This window comes from Periplaneta americana, chromosome 1 (assembly GCF_040183065.1).
Source record: "Periplaneta americana isolate PAMFEO1 chromosome 1, P.americana_PAMFEO1_priV1, whole genome shotgun sequence".
Classification (NCBI taxonomy): Eukaryota; Metazoa; Arthropoda; class Insecta; order Blattodea; family Blattidae; genus Periplaneta; species Periplaneta americana.
Genome location: NC_091117.1, coordinates 56,292,983 through 56,313,271, shown reverse-complemented (window position 1 = coordinate 56,313,271; position 20,289 = coordinate 56,292,983). Strand labels below are relative to the sequence as shown.

The following is a 20,289-nucleotide window of genomic DNA, read 5'->3' as shown; positions in this document are numbered from 1 at the left end:
GTACTATACTCACTCAGTACTGCTTACGCGCCCTCGGCTGTGTCGTGAACGGTTGGAAGTTTACTAATAGAAGGGGTGGGAGTGAAGTACATTAAAAAAACTCAGGTACAATAAAAATTGAAGTAAAAATAAATTGATGTCCCTGTACAACGTACAGTATACTGTACATAATCAATTTATCTCTGTCACTTCCTATTTCCCTACAAATCAATATCGGAAATGACAAAATTACACTTACACCGGAATAAAATCAATCACTTCGCTCTACTTCACCCACACATCTATAGGCACTTACGCCAAAATTGTTTCGTATAATGTATATTTGTTATTATTTATGTACAATGGCTGGAGAGGGCATCTTGCGTGTGTAAGACCCTATAATGGCCACTGGCTCAAAGCCAGAAATATCAATAAACCGTACCATATCAACCACGCAAAATAAAACAAGTAGTTAATGAGTGTTATTTCTTTTTTGGATGTAGACCAATGGATAGAACGCTAAGCTATAAAAGTCTGAATGTCAAAGAGACAGTGATCACAAGCAACTGAACTTCAAGACTGTTTATAAGTGTTTACTTGACATTTAACATCACCGTCATGAAATCAGGCAAGTGCCTTACTCTTAAGTGATAGACTAACTTTCAAGTGATAAGGCATTCTGTAACCATGTACTGGAAGAAATTGCATTTCCTTGAGAGTTATTCCTTTTATTTACACTCAACTAGCAGCATATCACCCATGAACTATTAAGTTTTAAATTAAATAAATTACAACTTCACTGTGTTAATATTTACATTTTGATGTTATTTTACCTGGTTGAATAGTGTCGATGTTATGTCCATCATTCTCTGAATTCTAGTCTGCCTAGCAACTAGCCAAAGGTCCACACCTGTAGAGTAAAGGTTAGCACGTGTGGCAGCGAAACCAGGTGGCCCGGGTTAGAATCCCGGCCGGGACAAGTTACCTGGTTGAGGTTTTTTCCGGGGTTTTCCCTCAACCCAATTTGAGCAAATACTGGGTAACTTTCGGTGCTAGACTCCGGACTCATTTCACCGGCATTACCATCTTCACCTCATTCAGACGCTAAATAACCTGAGAAGTTGATAAAGCATCGTAAAATAACCTATTTAAAAAAACTAGTCAAAGACAGACTAGAATTCAGAGGATGAACACAGCTTTCACAGAGAATTATGATAGTAATCTGGCAAGGTCATCTACATAATCGAAATACCTGCACTTTACCGTAAACTATATTGTTGTGACATGAAATCATGTTAAATGAGGAGAAGATTGGAGACTGTAATGAATGAAATTTGTAATACTAAGGGGAAAAAGGGAGAATCCCTGCAATATCCTTGTCCTCTGATCTTTATTATTATTAGGCCTATTATTATTATTATTATTATTATTATTATTATTATTATTATTATTATTATTGTCATCATAATCACTATTATTATTACTATTATTATTATCATTGTTGCTATACTGCATAGCCGTATTATTATTATTATTATTATTATTATTATTATTATTATTATTATTATTGCTGCCATCATAATCACTTTTATTATTACTATTATTATTATCATCGTTGCCAAGTTATATTCCATAGCCTTATTATTATTATTATTATTATTATTATTATTATTATTATTATTATTATTATTATTATTTTTTTTTTTATTAATCTACTGTATATTAGCTTTATTTCAACAACTTAACTGGATAAAAAATGGTAGACTATCCAAAATTACCCCTCACAGCGAGACGTGAAGGACTGAGAAGGTGATACAGTAGAGAGGGAAGGGGAAAAATAAAACTAAGTTATGGGGTCTGATTACTGCGAAACTCGCAGCTGTTGAGAGTGTTGTATGAATTTATCATTCTGTATTAATTCCAGGGGTGTACCTACCAGTGCTTTTGCTGAGCACGGTGTTCTTCATTCCGAGCCATGGAGTAATTAAGAGAGAATTGAGCATAGCAGTTAATGATTTTTCAGTAGAACTGCTGAAGGTAAGAGTTTGGAAGGGGGAACACTGTGACAGGAAAGAGTTGCACTGAAAGAAAAATAGATATACTGTATTCCAAACAAGTCAACGCATTTATTCACAACAACAACTGAATTACTTGTTAAATGAATGAATGAATGAATGAATGAATGAATGGGGGAGTAAATAAATAAATAAATAAATAAATAAATAAATAAATAAATAAATAAATAAATAAATAAATAAGTAAATAAGTAAGTAAATAAATAAATAAATATTAAAAAGTAAAGAAATAAATAAATACATAAAAAATAAATAAGTATTTAATATTATTGATACATAAAATACAAAGTAAATACATATTATATACGTAGCGCAAGCTCTTGTTCTGGAACAGTTCCTATAAATAATTATTTTGTACTAAATGAGACATAACAAAGATTCAATAATTTACAAAGCCAATACAATTATTAAAAAACACGGATAATCACGTAGATAAAAGAAAAATATAGAATCAAATCAAGAACAGTATATATGTTGGAATGAATAAACACTATATTGAAATTAAGAAAAAGAAATAGGAAAAGCGGACTACATGATTTGCTATTTTTTTTCTTAAATTTATTAAATTCAAAATAACCTAGGTCAGGATTTGTTATCATAATAGAGTTGTATAACCTTGGCCCGTAACTCTGGTTATGACTTATTCGAGTGGTTGTGTAACATTTAGGTTCAGCTAAAGGATATCAAATTTCTTCTTTAGGATAAACATGTTTTTCTTTCTTATATTTCAGCCGATTTTTATGATAATATTTTAATAATGTATACTTATATATTTGTTCAATTTGGAAAAAATTAAAATCGGAATAAATAAATAAATAAATAAATAAATAAATAAATAAATAAATAAATAAACAAGGAAACAAAGAAACAAACAAGCAAACAAAGAAACAAATAAACAAAGAAAGAAACAAACAAACAAAAAAACAAAGAAACAAAGAAACAAATAAATAAGTAAATAAATAAATAAATAAATAAATAAATAAATAAATAAATAAATAAATAAATAAATAAATAAATAAATAAATAAATGAGGAAATTTATGAACCTAGAAGTCTTCATATAAGTGAGAGCTCTAACTGTATTAATTAATTATGCTTGAGAAGTAAATGTCCTTGTTTTCACAGCTAGAATCACATCATTTCACTTTACCAAATCTACACTCCGAACGTTAAAAATGCGAAGTATGGACATTCATGAAGTATGTCTTGGTGTTGCGAGGAACTATATATGTATATCCTTAATTATCACCTGTATCATAGTATCATATATAACCAATTCACTTAAGATTGTTAATTTATGTAAGTTTAAAATATTGTTAATTGAAAATATGAAAAAATTGTGTCAGCAGTTGTCAGTCTTGTATTAATGGATAAGTGTTCGTTTTTTGTAAAATGTGATAATAATAATAATAATAATAATAATAATAATAATAATAATAATAATAATAATAATAATATTGAATTAAGAATTCATAAATAATGTCGAACTCAGATCCTGGAAATTAATATAAATCTACAATTAAGTCCATTTAAAAACATATTTTGGATATTTTGTATATGCCTATTGCCTTTTTTCTTCTACTTAAAAATATTGCATTTTTTTTTCACGTCACCGACGCACTGATGGACACAAAAATTGGAAGTCTATTTACTTTTTAAATAATTTTATCATTTATTTGGCCTAATTGAGACGTTTCCATTTTTATGTTTTCAACATAAATTCATCTCCCTTCCGAGAAAATATTATTTCGCTCCAACAAACAGAACGCCCTCTAGAAACATCTGAATATCGTTCTGGACAGCACTGTTAAGCCAGATCGGAAATATCTGATGCTCTGTATCTCAAATTCAAGATTTTGTAAGTAATTTCTTGTTCCAGAGAACGTCTCAATTCCTTGTTTCGTACTTTTCAGTGAACGAATGAATATTTAATGATATTTAATATGGTATACACGTTTCATGCGGGACTGTACATTTGCAAGCTTTAGTATCATGTTTATCGTGGATTGTTGGCGAATATAGGCCTGCTTAAATTAATCAGTATTAAGTCTACTAACTTGCAGTGCCTTTCATGGACGAAATTTTTCTGTAGTCTGTGAAATAGAATGCTAACTAGACATGCTGTCTGTTCCCAATTGCAATCTCATAACCGGCATTCTTATCCATCCCATTTCGTTTCTTAAGAATTTATCGTACTATGAAACCAGATGCAATTTATTTGTTGTTATTTGAGGTTTGACTTTGACCTTTAGGTCATGAGCCGCTATCAGCGCATTCGTCCTTGACCAACAAGTAATTTTAGAACAGTATCGCATCTTCTGCATGGAGGCCTGGTTGTTAAAGTCGTTACATCCCATGTAGGGACCACTGAATCACCATCACCATAATCACAGACTGACCTCACAGTATTAGACGTAAACGTTACACAAAATTGACAGAAAAGAAACTTATTCATTATTTTGGTGTCTAAATATCTGAAGTGTTTTAATAATTTTATGACTTATGTGAAAATAAATGTTGTTATATGATTAGTCAATTATCCGAAGACAGGTCTGAACCTCATAAGGAACACCAATAAGGAATCACTCATGAGGCAACTAAACCAGGAGATAATTGGGTAGGGAGGCCAGTTCCTTTCCCCTCCATTGCATACATCGCTGACCAGTTAAGTTCGGTTGGGTAACGGTGGCTAGGGGCGGGTTAGGGATGACCCTTTGCACGTCGGCCATACTGAGGCCTATTGGGCACCCCGAATTTATGTGGTGAAGGAGGATGAGGTGTTCCAGCCCACCGGCCGCATGTGAACCCTCACCCGCTCAAACAATGGGGATCCCCTACTCCCTCCGCTCTAAGTTCATACCGCCAAGGTGACAAAAGCAGTACACGGTGCTTTCCAATGACCTTTCCAAGGTGTTGAAGTGCCCTTGGAAGTGCTTAATGACTCCTAGCAGAGATATTGCGGAAGGCTGGGAACCCAGGGGTGGTTGCGGAGAGGCATCCTTCCCCCGTAAGCGGACAAATACATGCATTTTCCGGTTTTTTGATGTATATTGGTAATTTGTTTAGAAAATATTCTACTTTTTGTTGGATTTTTGCCATTTTCTGCTTATATACGGACTTTTTTTACTGTGTAGTCGCAGTCCACAGTCGAAAACCTACTGCAGATTGTTTACGCAATTTGATTGCGTCTTACAAGAATTTTCCTTACGGTTGCATTAGCCTTAACTCCTGATCACATGTGTTATGTGCTTCCCCCCATTCAACGCAACAGAACAAATACTCAGCCGCAGTGGCCGCAGTCAGCATATTGTATCACATAAGCGAAGACGTAAAAATGCCTGAAGCAAAACAGAGCAAACAACATTTTTTTCTGCAGTTAGTGACTGAGTTTGCTGACAATGTATATTCCACAGATGAAAGTGTACTGATTTGTTTGTATTTTACTATTAAAATCATGGTCATTTTTTAAATTTTAATGTCATATTTTCAGAAATTTAAGATCATTTTATAGATAATTTTTTCCTGTGATTTTTAGGTCATCAACTTCCGAGCCGTACTGGTAATATATGTACGGTCTTAGACAAAAATAAATAAAACACCTGCTGCTGTAAGTTAAGTCCTCTTCGGAACACTTCGGTTGAATCAGTGACAGCTTAGGTTTTCACGTTAGCGAAGTTCCTATAGAAGACTTCGGCCTGGGCCTCCTTTCTTTATTTTGTTTGTTGCTTTTTTCTCTCTGTTTATACATCAAAATATTATAAATAATCCATATCAAAGATATATTCAACGGTTAAATTGGGTGCAAAACATCCTTTCCCTATGTATATAACATGTATATAATATATTATATACTGTATACACATCAGAATTAACAGTTCTCTAAAACTTTGGTTGAAATCGCCATAAGTCATTAAAATATGTGCTCCTGCATATCATATACTAGGCCTATGTCTAAAATGCAGGTACTAGGCCAATAACAATACAAAGGAGTAGAGTTCGGCGGCACTGTGGATCGGGTCTTGGCATAGCTCAGATGGTATGAGCACTCAGCGCGCCACGCTGAGAGTCGTGGGTTCGATTCCCGGTGCCGGAATGAATATTTCCTCCATTAATAAGTATCCTTTTCCTAGTTGTGTGCCCGAAGTGGATTTAGACAAATTCACGCTCCAGGGGAGCGGTAATTTTTTGTGTCTAAGGCTGTACATATAGCCAGAACCTCAATCACAGTTACTACAAGAAGGAAAGGGGAGAATATATATATATATATATATATATATATATATATATATATATATATATATATTTTTTTTTTTGTCGTGAATATTTCTAACATCGTCCAGCGTTCGAGTAACCTATTAGAAATCATAATATTCTACGCGAAATAAATAACTATACAAATAAAACAACTGAATTACTTTACAGACTTCCTTCAATTCTGGAAACAGAGCGAGCAACACGGTCCTATCTCCGCTGAGCTTGTACACTGTTCTCGCCATTATTCAGCAAGGCGCAGGCGGCAACACGGAGAACGAAGTGACCCAGGTTCTACACGCACAGCCCACTGAAACCAGGGTCGGCTTTAAGGAACTCATGAAATTTATCAAAGTACGTTAACTGCATGAAAGAATACTATACACTAAGCAACAACGTCCATATATAGTCTCGAAAAAAAATTTCTGTTTACTTGAAATCCCTATGTCGTAGAATGACAACTAACAAAATATTTATTATCAGTATCTTCTTTAACCCAGAAGAGGTCGCTACATACAGTGTTGTTGACACTTCAAGTGTGAAATTCATCATGTTATTTCTTAAGGTGTTGTAGAAACTTTGGACATCTTTGGCCGCATCTCCCGAGACCTCAATCGCCGGTCCAATTTGTCCCAAAGGTGCTCAATGGGATTGAGATCAGGACTCTGTGTAGGCCAGTCCAACCGGTGAACATTATTGTCTGCATACCACTGTATAGTAGCCGCCGAAACATGCGGCCAACTTCCATTGTCCAACTGAGTGCGATGTTGCAAGAGGAATGGCGACGCATTCCAGTGGATATCCTACACAAACTAGTGGACAGCATGCCTGACAGGGTGGCTGCTGTTATAGCAACAAGAGGTGGTACCACGAGGTTCTAAAGAGGCAAAAACTGTGCCCAATTACTTTTTGGTAGATAGTGTATATACAGTCACGAAGCTCAATACGTAATAAATATGCATCCATGGATAGTTGCTAACCACTAGGATCGCTAATATCGCCTCATCACAGACAATGCGAAATAGTACCGGCACAGTCTATTGTTCCTAGCACCCTCACAACTCAAGGTTCGTGACTATATACTAGACTGTGGTTGTAGTTCACAAACTCACCGATCCTATTCCGAGCTTGGTTGTATAATACAGTGAATAGACAAAACAGAAGATAAGAGTGAATTTAGGATAGAAAAGAAAGACATAACGAAATGAAAGTGAAGAAGAAGAAGAAGACAAAACGAAGTGAATATGAAAAAAATGGAATTGAGTAGAAGAAAGCTTAAAGCAGTAAATTTGAAAGCAAGAAGTTGATGATGAAAAAAAGAGAAAAATTAAGATAACGACATTAACGAAAGTGGTGTGTTGATATAATAATGATGATGATAATATGGTTAGTGGCTGGTGGTTTATCAGAACTGGCTACAAATTCTGTTAATTTGGTAATTTATTGTTAATGAATTTTGGAATTTTTTCAGCGCGCTCACAACTATATTCAGATAGATATCGCCAGCAAACTGTTCGTCGCAGACGGCGTTAGCATCCTGCCCGAATTCAAGAACATGACCGTGGAGGTCTTCAAGTCTGACATCGAGACTGTGGACTTCAATCAACCGGAGGCGGCTGCTCGAACCATCAACGACTGGGTGTCACAGAGCACGCAGCAGAGGATTCAGCAGCTGGTGTCACAGGGTGCGTTTAATGAATACTAGTTCTTACAAGAATCTACATATAAGAAATGGACAATCAGGAAAATGCCGGCGAAGTACCGTGAGTTCACGCAAGGTGATGCCGGTGCGGGGGTTGCGAGGAGGTAGTGCTATTAAGGGCCGACTTACGAACCGATAGTTTTAAAAGATTCTGTATATTCATTCGTTATCTACTGTTTCTAAATTGTCTCTGAAATTTTAAAGGCATGTTGATTAGTAAAGACCAACAACATTGGAATAAATATAAGTGTGCGCGGGATATACATTACGTCACGTGTCCTTCAGTAGACACCCTGCTCATAAACACAAGTAACGCGCACTGTAGGGTCACTCTAAACAGGTTCCTTACTCCTAAACAAGTACAGTATACTTCAGTTTAGCAATGTTTATGATATTGTGCACTTACTTGCTCACTTATAAATGGCTTTTAAGGAACCCGGAGTTTCATTGCCGCTCTAACATAAGCCCGCCACAGGGCCCTCTCCTGAGCAAGATTAATCCAGTCCCTACTAACATATCAAATCTCCCTCAAATCCATTTTTATATTATTCTCCCATCTACGTCTCGGCCACCCCAAAGATGCGTGCAATTCTGCGTTGTGTAACTTTCTTCATTCTCCTGTAACTTCATCCCTCTTAGCCCCAAATATTTTCCTAAGCACCTTGTTCTCAAAGTGTTCCTCTCTCAAAGTGGGAGTCCAAGTTTCACAACCATAAAGAACAATCGGTAATATAACTGTTTTATAAATTCTAATTTTCAGTTTTTTTGAAAGCAGACTGGATGACAAAATCTTTTTAACCGAATAATAACATGCATTTCCCATATTTATTCTGCGTTTAATTTCCTCCCGAGTGTCATTTATATTTGTTACTGTTGCTCCAAGAAGTTTGAATTTTTCCACCTCTGCAAAGGATAAATTTTCAAATTTATACATTTCCACTTCGCACTATGTTGTGTTCACGAGACATAATCATATACTTTGTCTTCTCGGGGTTTACTTATAAACTTATCTCCTTCCTTATCTGAAGTAAAATTTCCGTGTTTTCCCTAATCGTTTGTTGGTTTTCTCATAATAAATTCACGTTATCCGCATAAACATGCGGCTGATGTAACCCGATCAATTCCAAACCCTCTCTGTTCTCTTAGACTTTTCTAATGGCATATTCTACAGCAAATTCGAAAAGTAAAGGTAGTAGTGCATCTCCTTGCTTTAGCCCGCAGTGAATTGGTAAATATCCGACAGAAACTGACCTATAAGGACTCTGCTGTATGTTTCACTGAGATAGCATTATGCGCTACTACATATAAACCATTTGAAATTGACAGAAATGAGACTGACGATCTACTTTCAACTAGTAATTCGGTGACAGCGAACGAATTTAGCAGAGATCTGTATGAAATGATGCTGCATACCAACATTTCTTTCAACAAAGTTGAAGACAACCACTTCAAAAATTTTTCCCCCGAGTTAGCTCTGTGGTAGCGCGTCTGCTTCCAGACTAGCTAGTCCGGGTTCGATTCCCGGCGGTGTCAGAAATTGTCATGTACCTCTGCACTAGGAGAGATGGCGGTGCACAACTTCTAATCATTAAATTGTGCACCAATATGCCTGGGTTAAATCGCAAATCTCTCCGCAGTGCATATGAAGATGTCACTGTTGATAGTGATATGGCGGCCACCTTAGTGCTATTCAACAAGATTAGGCTACGTGCCGGCATCGGGTTTCCCCTTTCTCCCTTCCTTACCTCCATCATCATCCACACCCATTCTCTACAATACAATTACACATATACTCATCCTAGTACACGACATAATTCTTCACACACACATCATGCATAACGTGGCCCGCCGAAGTGATGTGCAACTTGAAAATGAGTCACAGTCCTGCCATCTATCCGCAGTATGAGGAACCCGAATCACGCAAGTCAAGTGGGTAGGCAAAAAAAAAAAAACACACACACACTCTCTCTCTCTCTCTTTCTCTCTCTCTCTAAATGTTTTGTTGGAAATTACACTTGTACACAAGGACAGTACCTGTATTACAGTAGTACCGGTATTTTAAATTAAATTTTACAGCAAAGGTTATTGTAATATTAAGCTTTAAGCTGGCAGTACCTGTGTTAAAGTTGTATTGGTGTTTTATGTTAAATATTTTCTTAATATTGGCTTAAAGATGTTAAGAGTAGTGTCCCGGATACAGTAACATTTTAAATTAAAATTTTACATTGAACATTTTTTTTTCTTTTCCTTTTTTCTATTTTGTGTAAGTTTTTTAATAAGAGTATGTTTCCTTTTCCTTGTTTATGTTTTATAAATTACTTTGTCAATCTTGAACATTGTAATTGGGCTTTGCATGTTATGTTCAATAAATAAATAAATATAGGCTTAAACATTTAATTAAGAGTAATGCCTGTTAAATAGTAACATTTTAAGTTAACAATTTACTGCAAAAACTATGTTTATTCTTTTGTAATACACAACACACACCTATTCTTGAAACAATAAAGTTATTTTATGTGTGTACTGTGATTGTTGATATTGATGCGGAGTAGTTTGTTTTGAATCGTACAGCACCACGTGCTACTACTCTTCGTCAAAGTCATTTGGGTCATTGCATAATCTCCGTACTCACTCAACTTCAAAGAGTAGTGGCTAAGATTCCGATCTGTATTAATTAGTAAATTACGGATTGAATGGACACAAATGTAATCTATGGTTATTAATTCTACAGAATCGCTAACTTCCGACACAAGGATGATGCTTCTGAACGCAGTTTTCTTCTCTGGGGAGTGGGAAAAAACATTCAGCGAGGGTTCCACGGGCGTGGAAGAATTTCATACGCTTAGTGGGTCAACAAAAAATGTGTCTACAATGCATCAGTACAGAGAAACCTATTTCGCAGGCCACTGTTCCCACATCGGTGCTAAATTTGTTAATCTAATATTCAAGGTAAGTAAAATGAAACGAAAAAATAATACTGTGATTACAAAAATAACTTGCATGTCGAACATGTCAGATTTAAATAATAAGTTTAAAAATCTGTACAGGCCGATTATTTAGTCCTGACAGCTCAGCGACGCGAAAGAGGGGAAGTAATAGGAGGAGTGGGGAGAGTTCCTGGTTAGAGACAGGGCGAGCGGTCGGTAAAGGCAAGCGAGTGAATAACCCAAACGCCCCTTCGTGTAACTAAATGGGCTCGCCTGTCCCACGCGCACATCTCCGGCGACTGTCAGGACTAAATGATATGATATGATATGATATGATATTTGTCAGTCAACTTTACAATTCACAGTTATGGTGGACCTTCACATTTCTGTTTTTCGATCCACCATCCCTTTAATACATACAACTCTTTTCTATTAGTGTATTCTTTGCCGAGAATTTCTTGATTACTTTCTAATCTTCTGTTAAGACTGAATTGCTATATGTCCTTCCCTTTCTATCCTCTTCTATTCTCTCCCTCCTACCTAGACTGTCTCCCTTCCATTTCTGGCTCACCTATTAAATATTGCATATTCCTTCCATAATAATTTGCGTTATTTATTTATTTTCGTCTCTACCCTCAAATCCTACCTACTCTTAATCATTGTTTTCCAACTATTTTATCCTACATTACTTGCTGACTTTTTCGTTTACTCTATTTTACAACACTTACATCACTTTTTTTTCCTACTCTCTGTTTATTTACGTATTGATCCCTTTCTCTTCGCTTCACTCCTAAATGTCCTATTTTATTCCTCTTTCCATATATTTATTTCTATAATATTCCTACAGTTATAGTCCCCTCATACTACTCTCAACCCATAACATTGAAAAACATCAAATATCTAATTCACTTAATTACACTTGCAATTTCTCTCTCATTCCACTTCACATTTGTTCAGATGTTTTTTTTCACTTTAATTCTCTTGTATTCATTGTTTGATAATCTATCTTGTTACACTCTTACACTATCTTCTTACACTTAACACTTTCTTCTCTGTTCCCTTTCTTACACTTTTGCCACCCCTAACTTTCTTGCACTCACTTTTTAGCACTCTTTTTCTTCGCTAATAACCTCTCCAAAGCCCTGTCTATTCTGTCCTCACAATCACTAATATCTGGTAGTCGCTTCATTCCTTCACTCGTTCTTATCATGTCTTCTCTTGCATTTCCTCCATTAGTCTTGTCTATGCTCCTGACCTCAGACACTTACAGCTGTTTCCCTAATCCTTCGTCCGCAGTATGTCAGGACTAAATAATCGTACTGTAATATCAATTTTGTGCGTGAAAAATCATCTTACACATCACTCGTTCTCTGTTCTTCAGAATCTACAATATTCCATGTTGGTGATTGTTCCTGACGAGAGGGACGGTCTGGCAAATGTCATAAACAACTTGCAGGGGGAGAGACTTTATAATTTGACAAGGCGCTATGACGAAAGATATGTGAATTTAGCATTGCCAAAATTCAAATTTGAAACTACCTCCTTTGTGAAGAATTTGTTGAAAACGGTAAGTTGTAATTACATTACTTTAAGTATCGTTATATTAGGAGGTCAATAGTTTCTTATCTGCATAATATATTCCACAATGTAGAGGCTGTAGAACAGCGGTGACCAAACTCGAACGGCAGTGATTACACGCGAGAGACAGTCTATGAAGTAAAGAGACGGGGGAGAGGTACATGGCATGAAAACTACAACCAGTGGTGGTTCGTGCACTAATATTGCGTTCTTCATCAACCCGCTAATAAAAATCGCAAGCTTTACTGTATCAGCAATGTCACTACTGTCATCATTTTTTTTGCCTTTTTTTTGTATTCCTCATGAACACAATCAGAAATCTCCTGAATTCTCTTCTGGACAAATTATTTCAGCCATCTTGATCATTACGCTTTTATAAAACTCTCCTTCGTTGGAAGGCTTAATAGAACGAGCTATTTCGTTCGCAACTAGATAGCTGGCTTCCTTATGTTTTATTTATGTAATCTTTCTCTTCATGACGATGATTTATGGCTGATTTCAGTTCTTGGAGTTTAATAGCTCGTGTCGTCACTACACTAACACGTAATATTCAATCAGTTTCCCTATATTTTACTGTTATTATTATTATTATTATTATTATTATTATTATTATTATTATTATTATTATTAATTCAATAACTGTAAATAACTGAAATGGAGACATAGCGTAGTCTAATAATTATTTTATCCTTCATGGGAAGATGTAGGCCTATACATTCAGGCACGTACAGTATATAAAAATTATGGTAATACTTGCTGCCTGTGTATTCAGCGTAATGCTCTGTAATGTTGCTTCTATATACCACTACCAATTGAAGTGTTGAGCAAAGCAACATATTACATTTTCTCCGAGAGAACAGAGAATAAATCCCTCTTCCCATTCTGTACGAAATCTTCTTTTCTGCTAGAGACAGAGGGTTTGTAGAGCGACATGGTACCGACACTGCTTACCACGTGAGCGAGACAGAGAGCAATGTACAGGAAACTCCCCTTACCAGTATGAATGTCTTTGATTACACGATGTAATCACGATACTCAGTTTGGTCACCGCTGCTGTAGAAGAAGGAAAACATGGATAGAAAATACAGAATGTTTGAAAAATGTCGTCCAAAAGCAACACATATTTGAGGACATAGTTGGTTGAAGTATGGCTGTATAGCAATAGTTGTTCCTGGCACGCTGAGATCACTAAACACTAGAGTGCCTTGCCACTGACGATGTCTACCGCAGCTGTAGAAACGTCTGGTCGTAACATCGTCAGTAGACCACGGCCTATAAGCCCGGGATAACTCTCACCCCATTGACGCCGGCCGTGAAAGCCTACATTCGAAAATTATTGAGTTGTATTTATACCATAAACAGAACATATTTCGGCTTGAAATATCACTTTACTTCGCATGCTCTATCCAGGAAAGTAAAAGTTATTCTTTTCAAAACATTAGTGAGACCAGTTTTGACATATGCGGCAGAAACGTGGTCAATCTCCAAAAATGATGAAAAAAGATTGGAGATTTTCGAAAGAAAGATTCTGCGAAGGATCTATGGCCCAACATTTGAGGAAGGTCTCTGGAGGAAGAGATGCAGCTATGAATTATATAGACTTCTAGGAGAGCCAAATATAATCAATACAGTTAAAACTAGCAGATTGAGGTGGGCAGGACATGTAATACGCACGGACCCAAGTGAACCTTGCAAAAAAATTGTAATAACAAATCCGGGAGGCCAGAGAAGACGAGGTCGACCGCACTTGCGGTGGATTGATGGAGTGGAAGAGGATGCCAGAAAGTTGGGGTGCAAGAATCGGATGGCTGCTGCACAAGATAGAGACGGATGGCGACAATTACTAAGGGAGGCCCAGGCCCACCAAGGGCTGTAGCGCCAATGATGATGATGATGATTTATACCATAAATATTAAATCTGCCTTGGGAAAATGAGAAAGGGGAATTAGTCTTCCACACGTCAGTTGGGTGAGGTAACAGGAGAAGCATTGGGCCTTGCCCTTATTGCGACCTGTTTTTGTAATGGCCACGATACACAGCTAGTTGCAGTCCTCAGGACTAAATGCATATCGCAAAGCTCTGCTATACTGTGCTCCACTACGATAAAGAAATTATTGCATTCGGAAATGCTTTAATACTCTACATCAAATTTCGTAATGCTTTACCTATTGATCCTCAGCTGCGTTAGGATTTGGATTCGATTTCCGCTTGGGCGATTACCTTCTTTTTATTTATTTATTTTTTTAATATAATAACACATTAATCTTATTTATTATTACAATTATTACAATCAGTAAACTACAAAATACATATTAAATATAACAGAAACAAAAATACATTAAAAACTATTACATACATCAAACAAAAATGAACATGTCAAATTTTAAAACAAAATGTAAAAATAAATAAAGAATTTACCCCCGTACGAGCAAACGCTCTGGTCGGGATTTCAAAACCGCATTGTAGATAAGTAGAAAGAAAAAGAAGACAAAATAAACAATTAATATAAGCAATAAAATAGCACAGATTACAAAAACAAGAGCCTATATAATAAACAACAACCACAATTGAAAAAGTTTATAACCAATATTCACAAGTATATAAGACTAATATTTAACAATTAATTATCTAACCCTATGTTAAGTTCCCTTAATAATTTCTTTAATTTTAAGTTTAACTTCAATCATAGTTACGTTAGCTAAAGTAGGATACTGAAGCCATGTTTCATACCAGCAGTCGTTGAACAAAATCGGTTATGTTCCCCCCCCCCCCCCCCCAAGATTTTCTCCAAGTGTACAGGCCTAGCGGACGACAGATAATCACATTTTGAATCAGCCTCATGCCGCCAAATATCATTTGTCACCAATTCCATCGACGCTAAGTAACTTAATGGTTGATACAACAAACGTTGTGACGATTAATCATATTATCAGATTCAGGTCCTCCAACTTTCTGAAGTCGCCCTCGGTGGCGCAATCGGTATAACGCTAGCCTTCTGTGCCAGAGGTTGCGGGTTCGATCCCGGCCTAGATTGGTGATATTTAAGTGTGTTTAAATGCGACAGGCTCATGTTAGTAGATTTACTGGCATGTAAAATAACTCCTGCGGGACAAAATTCCGGCACAACTGCGACACTGATACAACGTCGATAGATGCGAGTGTCATTAAATAAAATATAGCCTAATTTAAAAACTTTCTGGAACAACATAGATGTTGGATAATCAGGGTCTATTTTTTAAAACCTAGCCAATAGATCCTTCCGATCTTAGTCAATGCAGTCCTTAGCGTCGTGCAGTACAGGCGCTATGTTCGGTTCAAGTCTGTCGAGTATGTCGAAGTTCGATATTCATCGATGTTCGCTCTGCAGAAGGCGACCTATCATGTTTGTTCGACCTTTTTATGAAAATATTCTATATCCTCTACTTCTACCTCTTCATGTTTTAACCACTTAAGGATTTTCATACAGATCTTGCAGTTAGTTTTTCATGTGGGATAAGACTAATTTTGTAATATTTTGGTTGCCTCTCTCATATTCGAACATTGCAGGACACTAGTCCTTGTAATGCAACCTGCAAATATTTCTGAAATTTCGAAAACAATAATTACATCTCCGGATACGGTTGATAATGTAAATAATTTATAATGCATCCTCTTGTATTTTCGATAAGCTAGGAATACTTGAATTGAAACTATACACTGATGCTTTCAGATGGGACTACAACATACGTTCGCAGACTCTGCAAACTTTAGTGGAATCGCTGCAGAGGGGTTGAAAGTGTCTGATGTTCTTCAAAAGGCAGAAATTGAGGTAGCTGAAAATGGTGCCAAAGCATCTGCTGTTACAAGTAAGTGCACCTATAAATAATAAGCATTCTGATTTACAAGAATAAGAGAAGAAAATATTAATTACCGGTACATGAAATCTTAACTCTGAAGCTAACTACGAGGGTGCTTAAAAAGTCAGTAATAAGAGTTCTCATGAATAAATTTTATTTCATAGGCAGATATATTGATACACAGTAGTATGGCACTGGTACGCATTACTTTTCAACAGTCACCATGCTTGTCCAAATACTTGTTCCAACGGTAGACCAAGACATCGATGCTGATATAAAGAAATCTGCGTCAAGTCCCTGAAATCACGTCATGACGGCCTGCTGAATTGCCGTATCGGTGTGGAATCGCTTACCACCCAAGAGATAGAAATCACTAGGTGCCAGGCCGGAGCTGTAGGGAGGATGGTTCAGTACCGTTTCGCACCGTACATCTCAACAAATTGAATATTAAGTTTGGAATATTATTATGATGTACCGAAGTACATAGGGCGGCCGGGTAGCTCAGTTGGTAGAGCAGCTGCCTACGGACTGGAAGGTCCGGGGTTCAATCCCAGGTGATGACAGGATTTTTTCTCGCTGCCAAACTTTCAGAACGGCCGAGATTCACTCAGCCTCCTATAAAATTGAGGCGGTCAGAGCGTGGTGCCGACCACACCACCTCATTCTAGTGTCGAGGTCATGGAAAGCATGGGGCTCTACCTCCATGCCCCCCAAGTGCCTTTATGGCATGTTACGGGGATACTTTTACATTTACATTTACCTTTACCGAAGTACATATGAAATTTCCATGCAGGAATTCTGCGTTACCATATGATGAAGGATGGATAGAATAAAGAAAAAGTCTCTCTGGCATCGGGACTCGAATCCGGGTTTTCAGCTCTATGTGCTGACGCTTTATCCACTAAGCCACACCGGATTACGGATCGAATCCCCTCAGTTTAAGTTTTAGCTCTCAGTTTTCCATTTGGTGGTCTATCCTCATGTATGTACTCTGTCATAATAACATGATATTCATAAGAATAACTTAGTGAATCAAGACGGTACTCATCCCATCAGATCCCGGCCACTTAGTCACTCGTAATGAGTGCACCTCTGTACATAATGTTTTTGACATTGTGCCACGGTCACGTATTCTGTGACACAGTACATGAGGGTAGGCCACCAAAGGGAAAACTGAGAGGTAGAACTTAAACTGAGGGGATTCGATCCGGCATCGGAACTGGAATCCGGTGTGGCTTAGTGGATAAAGCGTCAACACGTAGAGCTGAAAACCCGGATTCGAGTCCCGGTGCCGGAGAAATTTTTCTCTGTTCTATCCAACCTTCATTAATTTTTGAAGATGAGGTGCCCTTCAGACGCAAAAAACCGGATCACACTACGCACTTCCACGTTTCACCATGTTTCCGTGCGCGCAGCCATCTTACAACTGAGATTGCGAGAGTCTAACGCAACGTATGCGCCACGTAATGGCTGCCTGATAAAGCTGTGGTCTGATGCTGCGGACGTGGTGGAAAATTCGAAGAAAAGGGGAATATGTCACTCGTGAGAGCTCCTGTTACCTTAATTTTTTAATCATCCTCGTATTTTGTATTCTTTCCAAATCTAAATAATAGTGACATTTATGGCAATAATAATAATAATAATAATAATAATAATAATAATAATAATAATAATAATAATAATAATCATTGCAATAATGAACAACAATAATATATACTGTAGTAAGTCGTAAGTTTTTCAGTGATATCAGACTGATGACAGAAAACATTATAAGTCCACGTAGAAAATTAAAATTTAACAACTCAAGTTGTTTTATAATAGGGATATAAAAACGAGATGGAACAATTTATGAAAACGGACTAGACACGTTACTGTGTAACAAGAAAACCAGACAAATTATTCTACGTAATTAAGTGATGGCGCAGCATATCCTGTGCCAGTTCATTGCTGTGGAGTAACGGTTTGCATGTGGGACAGTGAAACGAGAAGTCCGGGTTCAAATCCTGATTGGAATACGTTATCTGGTTGAGGTTTATTTCCGGGGTTAGTGTAGTTAGTGCAATTTCATGATTTTATCTGTATCTAAACTATTTCTCTCTAATTAATTAGAACTTTGTACTTTCAGGTGTTCGTATGGTGCCAAATTCAATAGGGCACATTCCTTCCGAGAATGAGGTTGTGGAAATCGACGTCGACCGTCCATTCCTCGTTTTCATCATGCATATGGTTCACAATGTACCCATTTTCAGTGCCTGGGTAGGAGATCCTTAACTGACAATGAACATTTTTGCATTAAAATTCACAAATTCCAATCTTGTAGTTTCTCTCTTGCAGTGATTTTGTAAACAAAATCCAATTAAAGGAAATAAAGCAGCAACTTTACATAATCCGTGTTTCAATGAATTTTTTTCACCATCATACTGGTCACCATCATTATAATCACCACAAGCATCACAAAGGCCATCACAATCACAACAAACGCCACAACAACCACCACAAACGCTATCACAATTACCACAAACACCATGTGTGTGTGTGTGTGTGTGTGTGTGTGTGTCTAATGCCTACTCACTTCACTTGCGTGATTCGGGTTCTGCATACTGCGGATAGATGGCAGAACTGTGACTCATTTTCAGGTTGCACATCACTTCGACGGGCCACGTTATGCATGATGTGTATCTGTGAAGAATTATGTTGTGTACTAGGGTGAGTGGACGTGTGTTAGTGTAAGTATTGAGTAGGGAATAGGTGAGGATGATGATGGTGAGGAAGGGAGAAGGGGAAACCCGGTGCCGGAACGTAGCCTACTCCTGTCGAATATCACCAAAGGGGCCGCCAGGCTTAACGTCCCTATCCGACGGAAGAATCATTATCAACAGTGACATATGCCTTCTCTCCATATGCACTGCGGAGAGATTTGAGATTTAACCCAGGCATATTGGTGCAAAATTTAGTGATTAGAATTTATACACCTCTATCTTTCCTAGTGCCGAGGTAGAAATTTTAGATGAACATTTCTGACCCCGCCGGGAATCGAACCCGGGCCGGCTAGTCTGGAGGCAGACGAGCTATCACAGAGCTAACTCGGCGGACTCACAATAACCATAAACACTATCACAATCACTACAAACGGTATCAAAATTTCCACAAATACCATTATAATCACCACAAATATGATAACAATCATCACAAACGCCACCATAACAACCATAAACGCTAACACAATCACAACAAATGTCATCACAACCACCACAAATGCCACCACAACCACCACAAATGCTATCACAATCACCATAAACGCCATAACAACTACCACAAACGTTAGCACAATCACCACAATAGTTATTAAACCACCACAAACACCACCGTAATCACCACAAACGCCATCATAACCACAACAAAAATCATTATAATTACCACAAAGACCAACATAATCGCCACAAATGCTATCATAATCATCACAAACGCTGTCACAATTACCGTAAACACCACCACTAGCTTCTGTCTGATTGTCAATTTATATTAAATGTGTTTTTCTTCACTTTTTTCTCTTTCTTTTTTTTTTTTTTTGCTCTTGTGTGTTATTTATCGGTTTGCATTAAGTTACTGTACTTAGTAAAGTATCTTTGTAAATTTTATGTTATATTATTGGCTAAGACCACACCGTACACGAGCCTGGCTCTTACGGTATTCGCTAGAAACATTTTTGTTTTATAATTTTAATTTGTATTAACTTTACCTACGAGCTAGATAAAATAAAAAAAGAGATATGCAAAACAAAATGCAATAAAAGCAGATTATTTTGGTTGGTGTTGAAGTAAAACGAGTTTATATTGCATCCTGCATTGTCTATCTTGTCACAGAAAAAAAAGAAGATATTTCATCAACTTCCGAGCCCTACCTATAACAGTGAAACTCCTGCCGTACAGTTAATTCTGCACC

General features: G+C 37.0%; 1 protein-coding gene across 1 annotated transcript; it reads left to right on the top strand.

Annotated features, from left to right (window-relative positions):
• The first annotated feature begins 461 nt into the window (after window positions 1-461).
• Window positions 462-18,734, top strand: LOC138696134 (serpin B3-like). Its single transcript, XM_069820692.1, has 8 exons — window positions 462-607; window positions 1,904-2,016; window positions 6,476-6,658; window positions 7,776-7,989; window positions 10,738-10,955; window positions 12,315-12,500; window positions 16,221-16,356; window positions 18,473-18,734. Exons 1-8 carry the CDS (start codon window positions 598-600, stop codon window positions 18,616-18,618), a joined length of 1,206 nt encoding a protein of 401 aa, XP_069676793.1. The 5' UTR covers window positions 462-597; the 3' UTR covers window positions 18,619-18,734.
• Window positions 18,735-20,289: the final 1,555 nt, after the last annotated feature.